Source organism: Dendrobium catenatum, unplaced genomic scaffold, assembly GCF_001605985.2.
Source record: "Dendrobium catenatum unplaced genomic scaffold, ASM160598v2 original_scaffold_62511, whole genome shotgun sequence".
Classification (NCBI taxonomy): Eukaryota; Viridiplantae; Streptophyta; class Magnoliopsida; order Asparagales; family Orchidaceae; genus Dendrobium; species Dendrobium catenatum.
In genome coordinates this window covers 398,844-419,185 of record NW_021380961.1, presented here as the reverse complement: position 1 = coordinate 419,185, position 20,342 = coordinate 398,844, and the positions used below count along the sequence as shown (strand labels likewise).

Below are 20,342 nucleotides of genomic sequence, written 5' to 3'. Positions count from 1 at the left end.
GACACCATATTTCTACTCAAATAAAAAACTTGATTTTTAGCAAATTTAGACTTAGAATAAGTGTCTCGATAATATGAACCCAATGACATAAATAGCTTTTTAATATTGGTTCATATAAATCTAAATCAAGCACTCAAAAGTAGTGTTGAAAATATTTTGAAGATAAATGACCTTTTTCTTTGTATTCTTATAATCAAATTGAGCATATCAATGATATAAATTCAATATGCATAAAATATCACTTAATTATGATATCTATGAGAAATAATGATCTTGCAATAGCTAGGATACCAAAAAGGCATTCAACATCTATTAGTGATAAATAAAAATGATATTATTGCTACATGATGTATGTGACATTCGTATGTAAGCAAGAAAGATTGGTTAGTTGTAAAATAATTCAGGTTGGCTAGAGCAAGATAACCTGTATAAGAGGGTGGGTCAACAATTTTTCTTTTAAATTATAGGTTATGGTGTAATCCCAATGAAAAATTAAAGATTCAAGATACAAGATATGGAGTTCTAAGGGGGCTAGATATGCTGATGGGCAAGAGTGACCACTCTTACATAAGATAGCCATCCAACATCAATACTTGACATCTGATATTGACCCAACATAAGACTCAAGAAAACACCATGCAACTAGCCAGATGTCCAGCCTTGTTATTCACAATCGCATTTATGATTTTATTTACATGATACCGCATGAATAAATTGATAATTAGAACTAAAAAAATTTATAGGACCTTCACTGATATAGATACAATATGGCATAGTATATATTGATGGACACTGATTTACATATTTATGCAACACATAGACATGACATATTGACATGGCATTCAATTAATGAACATGTTATTATTTTATACATTATTAATTTTATGGTAGATTGATGAATTTATTTTGCTTCTTGAACTATTTTTCTATTGATCACATTTATTTTACTTATGCAAAGATAGATTGATGTGCATGCACTTTTTTTATTTATGGCATAATTATTGGTATGGGTTTACAATGATCATGCATATTGATCATTTGGTCTTGCATTGAATGCAGTGATAAGACTTGGTTACTTTGTTGGATTTTATAAGCTCATTATATAGTTTTATTGATTTTAAGTTAGGGAAAGAGTCAGGATCCTACTGAGTGAGGTTGATTCATATTATCAGGCTTCTTTTTTTTTGTTATGTATTTTCTTTATTTCTATCATAAGCAGAGCTTGAAATAGATTATTGATTATATGTGGTCTCCTGACTATTGTAAATGAGATTTTAATGAATGGACATATTGAAAGCTTTTGGTATATATGATTTTAATTTCTTATGCTACAAATAATTTATATTACATAAATTTTTTAGAAGCTCTAGTAGATGAATCCAAAGATAAAAAAGGCAATTCTTTCAATTTAGATCTTGGAGAGTTACATCAAAAACCCATGATTATTCCCTTTTTAGAAAATTTCATTTTGAAAATCTTATATCTGTTGTGAGTTGCTATATATTCATCTGTATGTTCTAAAATTTTGTACAAACACTAGTAATTAAAACATCAATTTGCAACTGTATTCATTCTCCCAAAAATACTATACATTACTTAGGAATTGCAATCACAATATATCTTTTCAATCCTAAATATAAAAGAATAACTAAAGCATAAAGAAACAAAATAACAATAAACCTAGATAATAATGATTAATCTCACACTGTTGATCCTCTGTCATGATCTGAAAATATTAACCACATATAATGAGCTAAAAAATCCAACATGTCACCAATGCCACAACTCGACCAAATATGACCCGATATCACACATGTCATATTGCATCCAATTATGGCAAGATTGACCAGGAGAATTAATTTTACTAGTATTGAAATAAAACATCCAATTTATATACTACGCAAAGCCACTATTGAATTTAATATAAAGCGGACGACTTATAAATATGAATATACTTTTTTATAGATCATCCAAAATTTATATAATCTGAAGTCTATATGCAAGAACACTTGGGAACATAGAGAATAACAAATTAAAAGTCAAGCTTGCAAAATTAAAACTAACCAAAACATACCTAGAACACAGATTGGAGTCTTCCATCCAAACTACTTGGTCACTCATTACCCTTCTCTGAGCCTGAAAACAGAAGTAAAAGAAAGATTGAGCTAACATGATTTAGTAGGCTATTGCGGCCTAAAATATAAATCAATATTATAAAATTTGATGAGCATCATTGCAATTCAAAGCCTAGGAGCATTTCCTAGTAGTGAGGGTATTAGGGGGCTATTTGGCTATCTTCCTTACTAGCTTTATTAGTGGAGATAACAATCACTTGTTGCCTTTGATTGAGCATATTGAATGACGTGCTCTTGGAAAGAGATGGGTGGAAAGAGATGGGCCGGTGGGTCGACTAGTCCCTTGGATTGAGGTACATTTCCTAGTCTTACTAATTAGGGCCCAATAAAATTTGAAATTAAGTAATTTTAGAGTTATTAATTCTATTTACTAAATTTGCAAAATTTAGAGTCTATTTGATCATTTAAATAAATTTAAAAAAAATTATGTCCCTCCATTGGGTCCTTTGAATTTCCAATTTATGTTAAAGATTGTGTTGATTGAATGGAGAGTTTGTGATCCCATCAATTGCTTTTTATTTTTAGACGTCCTGATTTATAAGTTTGAAAATATTTTAAGTCTCTAAAAATGAACCACTAAAAATTATGAAATTTTAACATGTGACCACTTTCGTTATATCAATGTAGACATCCTTTTAGGACGTTGAAGTAGATTATGCCAGCTCAATCACTATTTATGTATTTTGGAAGCTTTAGGAGTTGTTGATGTGCTTAGCAAAAAAAATTAGATAGAAAATCAATTTTTGCTCAAAATCATCGCTAAAGGCTTTGTTGAGATTTGAAAGTGCAAGAAAGTGATATGGAGTATCAAAAAAATCTCGAGGGGGTCAAAAAGAAGCAAGAATTTCCCTATAAAAGGCTTAATTGCAAGCAAGGATCATGGTTATCATCCGTAGTTCAAGTCTTTAGTCTTCTTTTAAAGAGAAATTGCAAATCCTAGAAAAGCATAGTTGTAAACCTAAATAAGAAAGTTGAGGCCCAATTTTGAGGTTTCAATTTACTTATAAAAATTTCAAAGTCGTAAAAAAACATGGTGCATACAAGAGAAACATAGAAGTTGAGGTACCCTTATATTACCAATAGTGGGATGGAGATGGAGTAGAACAGAGGATCATAAAAAAAAGGACTAAATAGTAAAGTATTATTTTTATTTATTTTGACAAATTTTTTTTTTATCCTTTTTGTCTTTCTTTTTTCGTACCTTTTTATCCAACTTCTTACTTAGATCTTGTCATTGTACATTCTCCCTCCATGTGCTTTATAACCTTTTTTTTATGCGAAACTCTATGTTTAATTCTTAGGGGATTTTTTTTTTTTTGACAAATTATGATGTTTCCACCATCGATGAATTTTTATAATCAAATATGACCTTCCATCATATTTTTCATATGAAAAATATATTTATTTTGTTAGAAAAATATTATTCAAACGAATATTTTAGCGAACATGTCCTAATCTCATTTCAAAATTTTAAAATCATTATATCTTGTATTACAATGTTCCTATAATGTTATATTTTATGTATGTGTAGAATGGTATTGTGAAGTCTATTGACCAAATTACTAGATATTCTACATGTGACATACATGATGCATCATATAGATGTCATGTATGTTGCTTTATTTGTAGGCTTTTTCTCTACTTGCATTCTTAATATACATTTTTTTATGTTCCTTATGCAATTCTATGTACTTTGCATGACATTTGAAGTGATTTTGAATGATTATGTTAATATACCTACTTTCTACAACATATTTACTATTTTGTATTATTGCATGTTATTATTTGGTATTATATAATATGAGATTGGATGCGATAATTTGCATATAGTTATGTGTAGAATATATGTCCAGTCGATGAAAAAATGGATGATTGAAATATTATTATGGGCTAACTTATTCTTTACCAACATGTATATCTAATAAAATGATTGAATATATTTTTAATACACAAACTAATATTAATGGTGCATTTATAGTTTATTATTTACTTTGTATGATTCACTTGATTATTAACATGCTTGTCAATGACATGTCATAACTTATTATTTATTATATTGATCATATGAACTATACACTATAAAAAAATGGGCTTTTGTAGCACTTTATAAGGGCTTTCGTGAAAATATTGTAGAGTTTCTAAAATCACTCTACGACCACTGTATTTAGTATTCGCTGCAAGGGGTTTTCACAATAGTTTTGCAACTGGCTAAATAGATATTGAAGCATTTATTTTCCTTTGTAAAATTACGAAAATAAAATTACTACTACAGCCCCAGAATAACAGCGGGTAAAACGCATAGTAGCTAAATATATAGATTAAAAAATTATTAAAAGGCCTAAATTTATTAATAAAGATAACAGTTTAAAATCTACATTTTTATGGCCATTTATTGTTACAAAAGCATCAAGTATATCACAATGAAAGTGAACCTTAGCTTCAAGTATTTAATGATCTATAAGAGTCAACTCAATTTGTTTGCTAGTGTCTAAAACATAATAGTTGTGGGGAAGAGCATGAGGGAGGGATGAGCAATCATTTGTATAAAACCAGCCAAATAAAATTGTGTCCATTTAAGATGTCTGTAACAACAACCAGCACAAAGATTAAAGCAACCTCCAACAAAGCATTCCAATTTTGAAAAGAAAGCTCCAACAAAAAAAAAAAATTATAAAATTCGAGAGCCAAGGGGATAATGTCATTCTAAAGCTTCATTTGGGAAGTCTTTCTTATTGCTTCTTAAAGTTGCTTTTTAGTTAATTTTTTGTACTAAAAAATTATTTTAAGAAGCAGTAAGAAAGCAGTCCCAAACGAAGCCTAAATCCGAGATGCTTTTCGTTGATCACTGTTTAGAATCACTTCACACAAAAAAATATCGTAGCATTTCTTATAATAAAATGTGGAAGAAATATAACTCATAAAAAGAAAGATGAATAATACAACCTTGTTATGTAATTGATTTACTGAGAACAAGGGTTTGGTATCACTTTCACATTTTTAAGAAATTTTTTACAGCCCTCTCCCGTGAAACATTAAAAAATAAAAAAAATTAACTATGATGAATTAAACAGTAATAAAATGTTTTTCTTATTGTTATAAATTGATCACTTAAACTTTGCATAACTAAATGACATAACTTTGCATTACCAAACTTCCTTTAGGATTAAATATTTCTTAAACTCCACTACAAATATGAATCTATAATAGCCATATAAAGGAATGATTAGAACTTCAAAAACAATAATACTTAGTACATATAGACAACTTACATAATTTTCATCTTGAACTCATTCACAATCTAATGTCAATTTTTGAAAAAAAAATTAACATTTAAGGCAGAGTTAAGAGAACTCATAAAGCTCATTATCCAACTTTAACATTTCATGTCAAAAATCAATCATCACTATCCAGTAAAAACACCAAAAAGCCACGAGAATACAAGGCATAATAATCCACAAGAACCAACCAACCTTGACGCACCAAACAATTGCTAAAAATGTAATAAGCAAATTAAGAGTAAATTACAATGGCCGGCAAAATTGCTAAAAAAAATCTTTTCCAAAATTAGCTCATCATAGAAGAGCTCCCCAAGTTGCTGAAACAACCATCCAGACGAAGTGGTTGCTGAAATGACCATCAAAGAGGAGAAATCAATTGAAATTACAACTGAATGCATGCAACAAACCATACTAACAAATAGTTTGCCATCATCATCAGCCTTATCATTATCTACCAAGCGATACATAGGGGTTATTTATGATCATATTTTAGTCAAGATTAAGCTTAAATTCTATAAAAATAGATTAATTATTAGGATAATCATTCAAGTTGCAATAAGCTCTTAACTTGTCTCAGATTTGAAGACGACAAAAAATTTAAACTCATCTTAAATTTAAAGTTATTAAAGTTCTTGAACTTTTCTTAGATTTGAGGTAGGCAAAGACCTAATATTTTTTGAAACTTGAGGTTGTTAGAGACCTGAGTTTATATGAGATGTAAAGTCATTAGAGAGTATGAACTTATCTCAAGCTTAAAATTGTCGTAGACCCTAAGCTCATTGCACTTTACAATTTCAATTAATCTCATAGTTATTTTAAGTCAAAATACACTAAAGTAAATATAAAAAATTATAAGAGATCGATCATCAATGTAGTAATTTGTTCCCTTCTTTTTATGAGACATCGCCAATAGCTCAATTTTTGCAATAGCCTTCTTTAATTAGATATGCCACATGCATTATAAAATCAACTATGGATATCTTATCTCAATCCTGAAAGAAAATTAGGATTTAATCCCCAAATGTAAATTATATTTTTTTTATTTATAAACGAACAAATAGGCACTACAATTTTTTAATTCAAATACATTCTAATTGCTTGTGGGAGTCCCCATCCAACATGAAAGAAATAATATTTAGTAAACAAATCATATATAAATATCTCCTCATTATGCAATTTTGCTCAAGCATTTGTTGAGATAATAATTTTTTCTCATATAAAAAAATGCATAAGCTAATTCCCTATAAATATAAAAAAAATCTATGTACAAAAAATTCAAAAATATAGTTTGAAATATCTTCTCTTAATACCGAAATTTGCAACACCTATTTGATTGAAGCAACACAACAACGACAATTGGATGATATATTGAAACAATATTATCCTTACATTTGTGCTCTATCGAAGGAGAAAAATAGCTAACCTCATGGTGACAGCCAAGCTCTGGTAAGGGAAATTAGGGCATGATAAGAGAGAGATGTTAGTATTTGATTATAAGGCTTTGGCTAAACTCTTGCTTTGTTTATAATTTTTAAGAAAGAGAAATTATTTTAACTATTAACACGAGCAAGATTAATGAACATCCATCACCTACTTAGAGAAGACGATAAAATAGTTGAACAACGACAACAGAATGGAGGCAGTTGGCCGATGCTACGACAGAGGGATGTGGAGGAAGCACAACAGTCAATCGATCAAAGGGAGACTAGAATTGACTCTATCGAAGAATAAAAGAGGAAAACATTGGGGAGGCTCGAATGGTGTATTATAAATTAAGGCTCCTTAAAGCATTTATTATGCTTATGCAGCGGCAGTTTTAGCCGCTGATAATAATAGCAGTTTAAACCGCTGCTAAAATTGCATGTTGGGAAAAACTACTTTTAGCATCGGTTTTAAAAACAATTTTTTTTTTTTTTTTTGGGAAAATGAGGGCAAAAAGCCCATATATTACCATGTAAAAGAAGGTTACAAGTAAGGTATAACAAAAAAGGTTAGACCTCAAACATTGAGGTGCAACCAAAAACCTATACCCCCAGAGAAAATAAAGACAATTGAAGCAAAAGAAATAAGACCTGCCATCCACAAAAGATGCAAAAGCATCCGAAGGACTCAGACTGCTAATCACATACACAAGCAAAGTAGAAAATCGGCAGCCAAGAAAAATAATCTCCTAGTTGCCCAGAAGAAGGCCCTCCAAGGAGATGATTAGCAGCTACATCATCGTCCTTGAACGAAATTCCAACAAAATCGAAAGTCCCCGGTTGCAAGTGCTGCCAAAAAAAAAAATATATATATATATATATATATATCGTTAACATGGAATTGCTTATGATTGGTGCCTTGACATTTTCCCCAAATGTGTTGAAAATCGGCATCTTTGTTATATAATTCCTTGATCACGTCAAACCCAATAACTTGGCTCTGTAACGTCTGCAGTAATAGATGCCGTCGACTGAGTGCATCCGCCACCTGGTTGTTGTGTCCGGCTTTGTGCTTGAGCACATAATGGAACGCTGACAGAAATTCGGACCACTGTGCGTGTCGCGCTTTCAGCTTCTTCTGATGGTTTAAAAACCGTAATGCTTCATGATCAGAGTATAACACAAACTCATTTGCCAACAAATAATGATTCCAGTGTTGTAATGCTCGAACGATTGCGTAAAATTCCTTATCATACGTAGAATATTTCCGACGAGCTTCACTTAATTTTTCACTGAAATAGGCCACCGGATGTCCACCTTGTGTAAGAACAGCTCCAACTCCCAGGTTAGAAGCATCGCATTCAACTTCAAAAGCTTGTGAGAAGTTAGGGAGTACCAATGTAGGGGCCGAGGACAATTGTAATTTTAATGCTTCGAAACTCTGTTGAGCTTCTGGACTCCACACGAAGCGATCAGCCTTCAATAATTCAGTCATGGGAGCCGCCACTGAACTGAAATTTTTGATGAACCTTCTATAAAATGATGCCAGTCCATGGAATCGTCGGACATCTGTGAATGATTGTGGCGTGGGCCAACTGCGGACTGCTTCGATCTTTTCCCAATCCACGTGCAAACCTTCAGCTGATAACTTATATCCTAGGAAGGATATCTCAGCTACAGCGAACTGACATTTCTCCTTATTCACGAATAGCTGTTGTTCTCGGAGAACTGCAAAAACGCTTTTTAAATGTGTTCGATGATCCTGCAGATTGGGGCTGTAAATGAGGACATCATCAAAATATGCTAACACAAATTTAGAGAGGAAAGGCTGCAGAATATGGTTCATCAACCGCATAAAAGTACTGGGGGCATTGGTTAAGCCGAATGGCATAACCAACCACTCATATAAGCCTTCATGTGTTTTAAAGGCAGTCTTCCACTCGTCTCCTGTCTTCATTCTGATCTGATGATATCCACTCCTCAAGTCGATCTTAGAGAAGATCGTAGCACCCTGCAACTGGTCGAACATGTCGTCGATCCGAGGAATGGGAAACCTGTATTTAACAGTGATTTTGTTAACAGCCCTGCTGTCTATGCACATCCTGTATGTACCGTCTTTCTTGGGCACCAATAGCGCTGGCACGGCGCACGGGCTGACACTATGTCTCACAAAACCTCGGTTCAATAAGTCTTGTACCTGTCGCTTGAGTTCAGCTTGCTCGTCTGGTCGAAGCCTATAGACAGGTCGATTGGGAATAATCGCACCAGGTACAAAATCAATTGAGTGTTGGATCTGTCTTTCAGGCGGTAATTTGGCAGGAAGAACATCTGTGAGCAAGTCAGCATATTCATCCAGAATATCTTGCACGTCTTTACTGTCATGCTTGACGCTGTCATTGCTGAATAATACCAATATCAGCAAACCAACACCCTCCTCTCTAAGAGCTTTCACAAACAGAGATCTAGTCAGGAGTTGGGGTTGACCTCCTTTAGACAGAGTTGGTGCAATAGGGACCAATACTATTTTCTGATTCTTGTATTTGAACGAATACGTGTTGGATTCCCCATCATGTACCGTTTTTCTGTCGAATTGCCAAGGACGGCCTAAAAGAAGATGGCAGGCATCCATCGGTACAACATCACACCAAACTTGATCCACAAACTTTCCAATGGAGAAATTAACAAGACACCTCTTTGTGACCCTAACTTCATTCTCCTTCTGAATCCACGAAAGGGTGTAAGGCTTGGAATGATTTTCCGTGGGTAAAGCTAGTTTTTCCACCATCGTTGTAGACACTACATTCTCACAACTTCCGCTATCTATAATCATTTGACAGACTTTACCGCCTACGGTGCATCTGGTTTGAAAAATACGGTGCCGCTGATCTGTATCCTCTTTCTGTGAACTCAGTACTCTACGAAGAACAAGTAAACTCCCCTCATCAGCAGAGATAATCGTCGTCTCAGGTTCGACTGTTGGGGAATTAGTTTCCATGTCCTGTTCATCAGCCATGTCTTGATCAGACCCAATATCTTCCATGAGTGTAACTACCCGTCGATTTGGACACCCTGAGGCGATATGTCCAAAACCTTGACACTTGAAACATTTTCTTGGTGCCAATGTGCTTGCTCCAGGAACTTTTGATGCTACATTAAAGGGTTTATAGCCATCCTTGTTTACCGGATTGATTCCCGCAGATTTTCCTTCTGTTTTTTTTAAATTGACTTTCTCCATACTATCTTCTTGACTTGTGGTCCTCCCTCGAGTCCACTTGTTAGGACGTTGCTGCTTTTCCACTTTTATAGCCAAATTGAATACATCCTGTAATGTCCAATACGGCTGTAATTGGACTATGTTCGCAATGGGAGCCTGTAATCCTTCCAGGAATCGTGCGATGGTATTTTCTTCAGGTTCTGATAAATCACATTGGAGTGACAACTGTTCAAATTCCGCAATATATTCTTCTACAGACAACTGGTTCTGCTGTAACCTATGAAGTTTTAAGAATAAATCTTGTCGATATCGTTCCGGTAAGTATTTGCGTTGAAGTTCCTTTTTCATCTTACTCCATGTGATAATCTTGCTGCGTCCTTCCCGTTCTCTATTGCGTTTTAAATTTTCCCACCATAGCGACGCGCTTTTCTTCAGTTTAATAGCAATAATCTTGACAATTCGATCCTGTGGTATTTCTTTAAACTCAATAATTCGTTCTATGGTATATAACCAATTAACGAATTCGTCCGGGTCTAGCCGGCCATCAAAATCAGGTAGCTCTATCTTGACTCCTGCATCATCTCTGTGATATTTACGGCGACCAGGTAGGGTTCTTCTTTCTTCTTCTTCACTGTGAGATTCAAGATGAAAAGGATTCATTTCTTCCTCCTCTTCTTGAACTTCTTGATCCGTCTCCCTATGCTCAAATCTTGCCAATCTTTGTTGTAACTGCTGAATTTCTCTTTGCAGATCTTCAATGATAACGTCTTTCGTCGGACGTTGCACATTCCTCCGAGGCGGCATCTTCGCCGGCTCTGATACCAAATTTGACACCGTCCTGGTAATCGATGCAGCAAAGAGATCACGTATGAAGAAGATAAGACGACTTACCTTCTCCTTTAGAGTTCTACTGACAGGAAATCCACCTCCCGCTCGAGCTCCGGCCACCACCTGTAACACTACAGGATACAGTAACTCAATAACAGAGTTAGAACAGAATTTTGAATTCACCCAAAAAAACTATCCCGCCTTTATTTCTCAAGGTATTTATAACTAGCGATGTACAAGCAGCACTAGAATCGGCTACATAGGAAGCAACACAATCTAAGAAAGAAACAGGGGATTAGAAAACAAACTAACAGAGAAGTTGTATGCGGGTTTTTCCATATACAACTAAAATTGAAGACACTCCGGTGTCATTAATCCCCAAATGTAAATTATATTTTTTTATTTATAAACGAACAAATAAGCATGCACTACAATTTTTTAATTCAAAATACATTCTAATTTCTTGTGGGAGTCCCCATCCAACATGAAAGAAATAATATTCAGTAAACAAATCATATATAAATATTTCCTCATTATGCAATTTTGCTCAAGCATTTGTTGAGATAATAATTTGTTCTCATATAAAAAAATGCATAAGCTAATTCCCTATAAATATAAAAAAATTCTACGTCCAAAAAATTCAAAAATATAGTTTGAAATATCTTCTCTTAATACAGAAATTTGCAACACCTATTCGATTGAAGCAACACAACAATGACAATTGGATGATATATTGAAACAATATTATCCTTACATTTGTGCTCTATCGAAGGAGAAAAATAGCTAACTTCATGGTGACAGTCAAGCTCTGGTAAGGGAAATTAGGGCATGATAAGAGAGAGATGTTAGTATTTGATTATAAGGCTTTGGCTAAACTCTTGCTTTGTTTATAATTTTTAAGAAAGAGAAATTATTTTAACTATTAACACGAGCAAGATTAATGAACATTCATCACCTACTTAGAGAAGACGATAAAATAGTTGAACAACGACAACAGAATGGAGGCAATTGGCCGATGCTACGACAGAGGGATGTGGAGGAAGCACAACAGTCAATCGATCAAAGGGAAACTAGAATTGACTCTATCGAAGAATAGAAGAGGAAAACATTGGGGAGGCTCGAATGGTGTATTAGAAATTAAGGCTCCTTAAAGCATTTATTATGCTTCTGCAGCGGCAGTTTTAGCCGCTGATAATAATAGCAGTTTAAACCGCTGCTAAAATTGTTGGGAAAAACTACTTTTAGCATCGGTTTTAAAAACAAATTTTTTTTTTTTGGGAAAATGAGGGCAAAAAGCCCATATATTACCATGTAAAAGAAGGTTACAAGTAAGGCATAACAAAAAAGGTTAGACCTCAAACATTGAGGTGCAACCAAAAACCTATACCCCCAGAGAAAATAAAGACAATTGAAGCAAAAGAAATAAGAACTGCCATCCACAAAAGATGCAAAAGCATCCGAAGGACTCAGACTGCTAATCACATACACAAGCAAAGTAGAAAATCGGCAACCAAGAAAAATAATCTCCTGGTTGCCCAGAAGAAGGCCCTCCAAGGAGATGATTAGCAGCTACATCATCGTCCTTGAACGAAATTCCAACAAAATCGAAAGTCCCCGGTTGCAAGTGCTGCCAAAAAAAAAAATATATATATATATATATATATAGACACAATGCTATCACAACTTTGAGTTCCATCATCTGTACCTAATAAGTTCTCAAGAGGAGTTTTGAACTTTAAATTGATTCAGAATGACTTAGGCCTCTTCATATCGTGGTCAATTTCTATAAGAGAAATAGTTCAAAATAGTCTTCCAACTATGGATAAATGTACTATTTAGTCTTAGAGTTTTACATTGTCTCATTTTAGTCCTTTAATTTGACTATTAGAAATTGAGTCAATTTAGCCTTAAAGTCTAAAATAAGAGTTAAATTTAACTACAAATTTAAATATGAAGAATATTTTAGATATTACAAGTGAATTTGAGAGTAAATTGCTTACATTGTTCTATTTTATCTTTCAATAAATTATAGTATATATAGTTAATCTAGTAAATAATAATAGTGAATAAATAGTAAAAAAAATTATATTTTTAAAAGCAAAATCTAATATTGTCCTTCTTTATTATATTTTAATATAAAAGGAAATTTATTTTAATAATTTTTAATCTATTATATAATCTATAAAATTATTAAAATATGGTAAAGAATAGCAATATTAGATTTTACTTTAAAAATATAAAAAAATATTCTCTTTTTGTTCATCCTTATCATACACTAGATTAACTATATACTATAATTTATTAAATGATAAAATAAAATAATATAATCTCATTTTCACTTATAATATATAAAATACCTATCATATTTAAGTTTAGAGTTAATTTTAATTTTTATTTTAATCTCAAGGATTAAATTGACTCAATTTCTAATAGTCGAGAAAGTGAAATGGGGCAATACAAAACTCTGAGATTATATTAGACATTTATCAATAATCGGAGGACTATTTTAAAATTCTACTCCTATAATATCCAAGTTATGCTTAATTTGTAAGAAGCCATGAATCATGAGATGGAGTTTAGTGTTTGAAATAATATCGACAAGTCTAATTTTTCAGATAGTATTGAGCTTGCTATTTACAAGTTTGTATTTTAGTAAGCAATGTGGCGCAGATGAATTTTGAAGAAAGCAGAATGATAAGTATGAAGATCTCATCAAATACTTTCAATTGGAATGAGCCAGCAATCCACTTCCAACACAAGGGTAGTTGAAGCTATCACTAAAATTTTTAAAGGTAGAAGAAGCCACAAAGCACTTCAAAAGCACTCAAAATCAAACAATAATGAATTAGTTTTCCAATAATTTACTTTTTGGTTATGTAAAACTTGCATATATTAAAAAAATACTATATAAATGCCCAAAACTAATCCTACATTATATTAGCATGCTTGATTTTTAGATAGTTTTTGGGACTTATCAAGTTTGAATTCTATGATGATCATAGGCGGATCCACCAAGGACTCACTCAAATTTTTTTTTTAAATATTTAGAGGGAAAGTTTTGGAATATTTTGGATATTTTGGGTATTTTGCCCCCCTCAAAAATATTTTTTGTTATAATTTTATCAATCATAAGCATCTTTGCCTATCTCCTACAAAAAAAATTTTTTTTTTGCCCACCCTGAAAAAAGAAGTTGGATCCGCCCTTGATGATGATTATGTAGTGTATTGCATAGTCTAAAGGAGGTAGACTTCGGGTTAGTAGTTGGCCAAATGTACCTATGGAATCAAATATGGACAAGAGTAGGAGAAAAAGGTGGGAGAGGAGATAAAAAAACTACTCATAATAAAAAATTGAAACCATTGCCAAATAAGCTTAAAAAGGAATCACAATGATAAGTATAAAGGTCACACCAAATATCTTCACTTGGAGGTAGGAGGCACCAAGCCATTCCAATCATCTTGAAGAAAAATTATTCTGCGCAGTCACCGGAAGGCGTCTAAAGACGAATCAGAGCGCACCACGTTACTTTTTTGTTGTGTACCGATGCTGTGTATTGTTGTGTACCGAGTGACGTGACGCTTTCTGATTCGCCTCTGGATGGTCCATCGACCGAACAAAATAATTTCTCCATCTTGACAGCCCTGGATGGAATAGACTCGACCAAGTTTTGAACCTGCTCTGGCTAATTTAGGCTTTGTTTTGGACATGCCTAGGGTTCATGGTTTCCAAACAAATTTCCCAAGCTTGCCTAGGTTCTGTTGAGCCAAGGAGGTTGCCTTCAATTATTTTGTTATTTGTTGTGGTTTTTGTTCAAAATTTATACAATTTTGACAGAAATGAATGGTTTTTTCAACAAGTAATTATTTAGCTTAAAAAGTTCAATAAAGTTTAGCCTTTCTTTTTATTTATATTACACTGTTGAGTTACCAAAGTGAGATTTAGATGTGCATGTTCGTTTTTGAAGATCCTAGTTCCGAAGCTAGAGGATGAGAAAAGTGAAGAGAATGATCAAGTTATGAAGGAACAGAGGTTAGAGGAAAACGTTGCAGAATTCAGTGGAGGAATTACAATAATGAGGAATCATACTTGGGTAAAACAAATCAACTCTCCCTTCTGATTGTTGACTGTAACGGCAAAACCACCGACCGATTCCATCTGAAAATTCCCCCGGGATCACTCATCCCCAAAATTGGAATTTTTCGGAGCCCACACTGATCTTCAGCTTGCTTTTCCTGAAGCCAATAATAAGTCTATTTGAGCAAGTCTGTTAAACTTTGAATTTAAAATTTTCGAATTTAGGCTTCATTTGAGACGGCTATCTTGATGCTTTTTAAAATAGTTTTTTAGTAAAAAATTAAGAAAGCTGTTTTAAGAAGCAGCAAGAAAGCTGTCCCAGCCATGATTTCATATCAATGGAGCAAATTTTCGAATCCAATATACATTATTTCTTGTTCATTACTTTTCTACTGTCTAGAATATTGAGTTGGTTGAAGCTCGAGCTTTATTTACAGGCATGGCTATCAAATGAAAGCTTCACAACTTCGTCAGCTAAAAGGCACAACTCTCATCATAGTAATTGGGTACTAACTGAGACCTCAAGCTCAAAACATAATTAAAAAAAAAAACTTCAAAGCTCACTTAAACTTTTGCAGATGAGTGTTAAGTCCATGAAAGCACTCCTGAGTGGAGAGCTACTTACAAGATTTATAAGAAGAACTCATATGAAAAGAAAAGAGAAGCTAAGGCTTCAGATAGCTCAAGTCCATGCTGCTCTCTCTGTTGCTAGGCTAGCATCAGCCATTGCAGGAACTTTGGCGAATTTCAGTATGGATTCTGTGAATAATTGGAATATGTCCGCTATGCCAGTTCAGGGAGAAGGCTGGGACCAGAAGATGAGCATGGTGGTTGCTTCGGCAGCAGCACTAGTAGCTACAGTATGTGCTGAGGCTGCAGAGGCTGTGGGAGCTAAGAGATCCCTTATTTCCTTAGCCATTGATAGGGGACTAGCAACACAAAGCGCCTCAGAAATTCTCGGACTAACTGCTGCTGCTGCAACATGTAAGTAATTCTTCCTTTTCCTTATAATCTCTTTTTGAGTTTCAGTCTTTCTGATAAATTTTGTAGCTATAAAATGAAAATGTTAGGAAAGCTTGATATAAAAGAGAATATATTTCAAAGGAGATTATGTTAAAGAGCCATTTTTAAAAATAAAATTAAATAGTGGGGACATTCAAGTGGCCATAATATGAACTTCAGTAGGAAAAAATCTTCTATTTATTTCCAAGATCATTATTTTTCCTCCAAAAGCAATGAAATCCTAACAAATAACAGAAGATCCACTGAAAACTTATCGAAGAAGAACCGTTGATCATATATATTTCAAATTAAGGCCCATTTTATGCTATTGATGCTAATATAAATACAATGTGTTCATTCGATGTAGGCTTAAGAGGAGCTTCAACACTTGAGGTGAGGACAGCTGCAAACAGACGTATTTCAGAAGACAAGGTGATCCTTGTAAGAGGAATACAGCTCCTCAAATGTTCACCAACGGGTTAGAGAGCTAAAACTTTTCAGAATACTGGTTTACTTCTTTCTTGGACCTGCTAGCTCTATTGCCTGTGTTAAAATCGAGGCCTCTGCAATCTCATCGAAATTGGCTCATTGAAAAGACAAACCATACGATGTGTTGAAATCTCAGAACAGATAAGTTGCTCAATTTTCAGCGATTCAGGTTTCGTTTGGGACTACTTTCTTTCTGCTTCTTAAAGCAGCTTTAAAGTATAAAAAATTTAATTTTTGTACTGAAAAGCTACTTTATGAAGCAATAAAACAGCCGGCCCAAACGAAGCCTCAATCTCAGAAAAAAGAAAAGAACACAGTGAAAAGCTACTCTCCCAAACTCAATAATGAGCTAACATAGTAAAAGACTTGCAGAATCTCATTCAATCCTGCTCCTGTCTGTATATTATAACAATGTGTAACTATATCCCTATTTATAGCAGCTTAAGGATACTAAGAAAATGCTTGAATGATTTAAATTGAAAACAATCAAATAGGATCTGAGCATGTTTATCTGTTATGATGCAGGGAAGCTGCAGGTGAGGGAAGTAAGGATCTACCTAAAGCATAATATGCTTACATTAAGGTTGGTGAAGAAGCTTTTGAAGGGTACAATCACTACACATAAAGATTGTAAGTTCATCATACTTAAATGATCATACAAAATAAAATGTTATATACTAACATAAGTACTGGACTGAGAGCCATCTCAAGTCAAGAATGGATCAAACCCGAATAGATATTAACAATCGGAGCACGATATATCGATCAAGCACGATGGCTCAGAGCCAAACTTGAACCTTAAATGCAATGACTATCTTGAAACAGGCACAACACCTAAGTTACTTAAGTATCATTAGTAAAAAGAAATTATTCTGTTGTAAGATTAATGCAACAACTAAGTTATGGATTATATAGATATGATTCTTAATTTTAATGATTATCATTCTATTTTTAGATAGGATTACCAACACTTTGGAGGAAATAAACAATGGTGGTTGTGATGAGGCTGGCCATGGCTTGTGCTCAATAGACCTTAGCACCAATGATGGACATGTTCAACTACTCTTTGAAGACAAGAAACAGTTCTTACAGTGGAAGTCCACCATTTCTCAGCTCTTATGTGTCAGAGAGAGACAAAACTGATCATCTCAATTCATAAGGTAGTCATCTAAGGCTTAGCTTGTGTTCTTTGAGTCATTCTTCAGCTGATGCAAAACTGCTAAAATGAGTATTTCATTTACTAAGTTTGCCATTTCATGACAAATGAACAATAAAGTCTGTATTTGAAAAAGATTTTTTTTTTTTGTTTAGGTAAAACTTGTTTCAGTGTATTAAACATTTAGATGACTTGAAATTTATGTCAATATTGGAATTGGGAAGTCCTTGGAAAAAACTAGTTTAATGAATAATATATTTTGTTATGAGAGTACTAACTACTATTTTGCCTCATCTAAACTCAAGATTACGGGTGTAAGTGAGTCGAGTTATCGAGCCACAAGCTCGAGCTTGACAGGCTCGACTCGTGTGCTAGCTAGTAATGATGTAGTTGCTTAGATTTTTTTCTTTCCTTGAGAAAATCAGTTATATTTTTTCTTAACAAGAAAAGAGAAAAGTTGATAGGGTCGAGAAAAGTCCATATCCAAAAAAAAAAAAAAAAGACTACACCAGTTCCCAGAAAAAATAAAAATAGAAGTTGCACACGTCACGATCACCCCTTCTTTTTCTCTGGTGATATCATGTCAACACCTTCCTGCCTTTTGTCAAAATCTCACAAGCTTGCCCTTTGAGCTCAACTCGAGTTCGAGCTCGTGATTTGGTCAGTGAGCCATGCTCTAATTTGGCCAGTGAGCATGGTTCGAGCTCAACTCAACTCGTTAATTTACACCCTACTCAATATGATACAATAGCTAGTGACTATGGGGCTTAATTGGTTTGACATTATCATCTTGTGTTATCTTATGTTGAATTTTGTTTAAATTATCTTCAAGTGAAAAAATGATTTATGGTAGAAATATATTAATGATTGTAAATGATATAATTAGGGATGTTAATTATGATAATTTTTAATTAATACACATAGCCTTGTCATGTATTTAAAAAATTATATTTTAAATATTATATAGATGGAAATGAATTCAATTATTAAAAAAAGATTAAGAATTTTAATGGATTCTCCAATTGGCTTAGTTTATATGATTGGATCAACTTTATAGGAATAATTTATAGAGAACAAAATAGATACAATTAATAATGTTATATGAATTAAATAATATATTAGCAACCATGAATATAGAGATATTAATTATAATTTTTTTATTAATTAAAGTACAAATGGCAAATCATAAGCTGGCAAACCATTGACTACATCAACACGTTTGAACCAATGTGTTTTATTTAATTTTTGGCCCAAATTCTTTCTCATTTCCAACCCTTATTCAATTGTAGCTGTATAAAATAAAAAGACAATATAAAAATAAATGACAATGAAAACTACCAAATAAGAGAATTCAGCCACGAAAACTCTGTAATCTTTGAAGAAGTTGATTAAAATTTCCATTGCATAATCATTTTTTTTTTTAGTTTGGGCATATGGAAGTCTTCAACTATAAGTATTCCTCTTCATCAACAGCTTGTCCTTAGTAATCCTAAAGACCACTTCCTCAGCTAACCATAACATTTTAAAAGTTTCTTTGTGTATTCATATTAGCTCATTCATAGGACCATTTGAATGTTGCATCCAAATTTTCTAAGATAATGATTTGAAGCCGCTCATAAATAAAGAGAATTAGGTTGAGTTTTGATAGAGTTCTTACTGCTTTGTAAAACTATTATAGAGAAAGTAACTTTCTAAAAGTATCGTAGAAACAATTTTCTAGCACAATTTTTTTGAAAGCAACGAAAAAGTAGTGGCCAAATAGAAATTGTAGTTACAGCCTGAAAAGCAAAGCAATTAAAAAGTTGTTCCAAACAAAGCCTTCGTAGAGGGTTTGGAGTAGGGTAAAAATAAAAAAAATACTATCATGAGCTTAAATGTTGTCCGATTTGTATTGAGATTAGTATTATACATAATATGATTAATATTGCTAATCACGATATAAACTGGATGACTTTGTATGAAAATATCATAGCACGACACACACGTATATATAATAATAATAATAATAATAATAAATGACTTGGCAGTACATACCAAGCATGAAACACCATCAAATATCATACTACAATCTACAAATTGATATCATATCTCCCAACTCAAGAATGTTGCACATCACATATTCATGAGCGATCAAACCATACAATAAAATCTGGTGGACATCAAAGCCAAAGCTTATATTTTTATAATAGTAGGACCATCACTTGATTATGATCTTATTATAGTGTATATTCTCAATGGCTTATCTCCCAGTTATTAACCTTTTAAAACAGTGATATGCATGCTACTATAACCCATTAGTCTTGATGATTTCTATTCACTATCATAAGTGAAGTTGTGTTGATATGCATGCTACTATAACTCATTTGTCTTGATGATTTCTATTCACTATCATAAGTGAAGTTGTGTGTTCTTTACATCTTGCCCAACATACAAATCATACTATGGCCCTCACAATGTGAAGCACATCAAAATCAAGGAACTAAGTAATTGGATGTATACAAAAAAAATTCATCTTGATGGCTCTGTTGCTCACTATAACCCCCACTCGATGGCTCAATGAATAAGCAAGTGTATGGCATACACTAGAATAAAATGTTTAGACTTGTAACTTCAATTCCAATGATCAATATCCTAAATATGATGGCATTTTATCAAGAGTATTCATTCACTCAACTTAACATCTCCAATTCTTTCCTCCGTGCCCATCTTCATGAATCAATCTACATCAAGCAACCACAAGGATT

At 33.2% G+C, this 20,342-nt stretch overlaps 2 protein-coding genes across 2 annotated transcripts; one reads left to right on the top strand and one right to left on the bottom strand.

Annotated features, from left to right (window-relative positions):
• Positions 1–7,404: 7,404 nt before the first annotated feature.
• On the bottom strand, positions 7,405–14,483 carry LOC110099550. Its single transcript, XM_028691753.1, has 4 exons — positions 14,442–14,483; positions 7,730–10,999; positions 7,543–7,638; positions 7,405–7,437 (listed from the first exon to the last, which is right to left on the bottom strand). The coding sequence occupies exons 1-4, from the start codon at positions 14,481–14,483 to the stop codon at positions 7,405–7,407; spliced, it is 3,441 nt and encodes a 1,146-aa protein (XP_028547586.1).
• A 364-nt stretch (positions 14,484–14,847) lies between these two features.
• LOC110099538 (VAN3-binding protein-like) lies at positions 14,848–17,860 on the top strand. Its single transcript, XM_020826732.2, has 6 exons — positions 14,848–14,967; positions 15,389–15,457; positions 15,530–15,935; positions 16,321–16,431; positions 16,968–17,072; positions 17,398–17,860. The coding sequence occupies exons 1-6, from the start codon at positions 14,893–14,895 to the stop codon at positions 17,583–17,585; spliced, it is 954 nt and encodes a 317-aa protein (XP_020682391.1). The 5' UTR covers positions 14,848–14,892; the 3' UTR covers positions 17,586–17,860.
• The last annotated feature ends 2,482 nt before the right edge of the window (positions 17,861–20,342 follow it).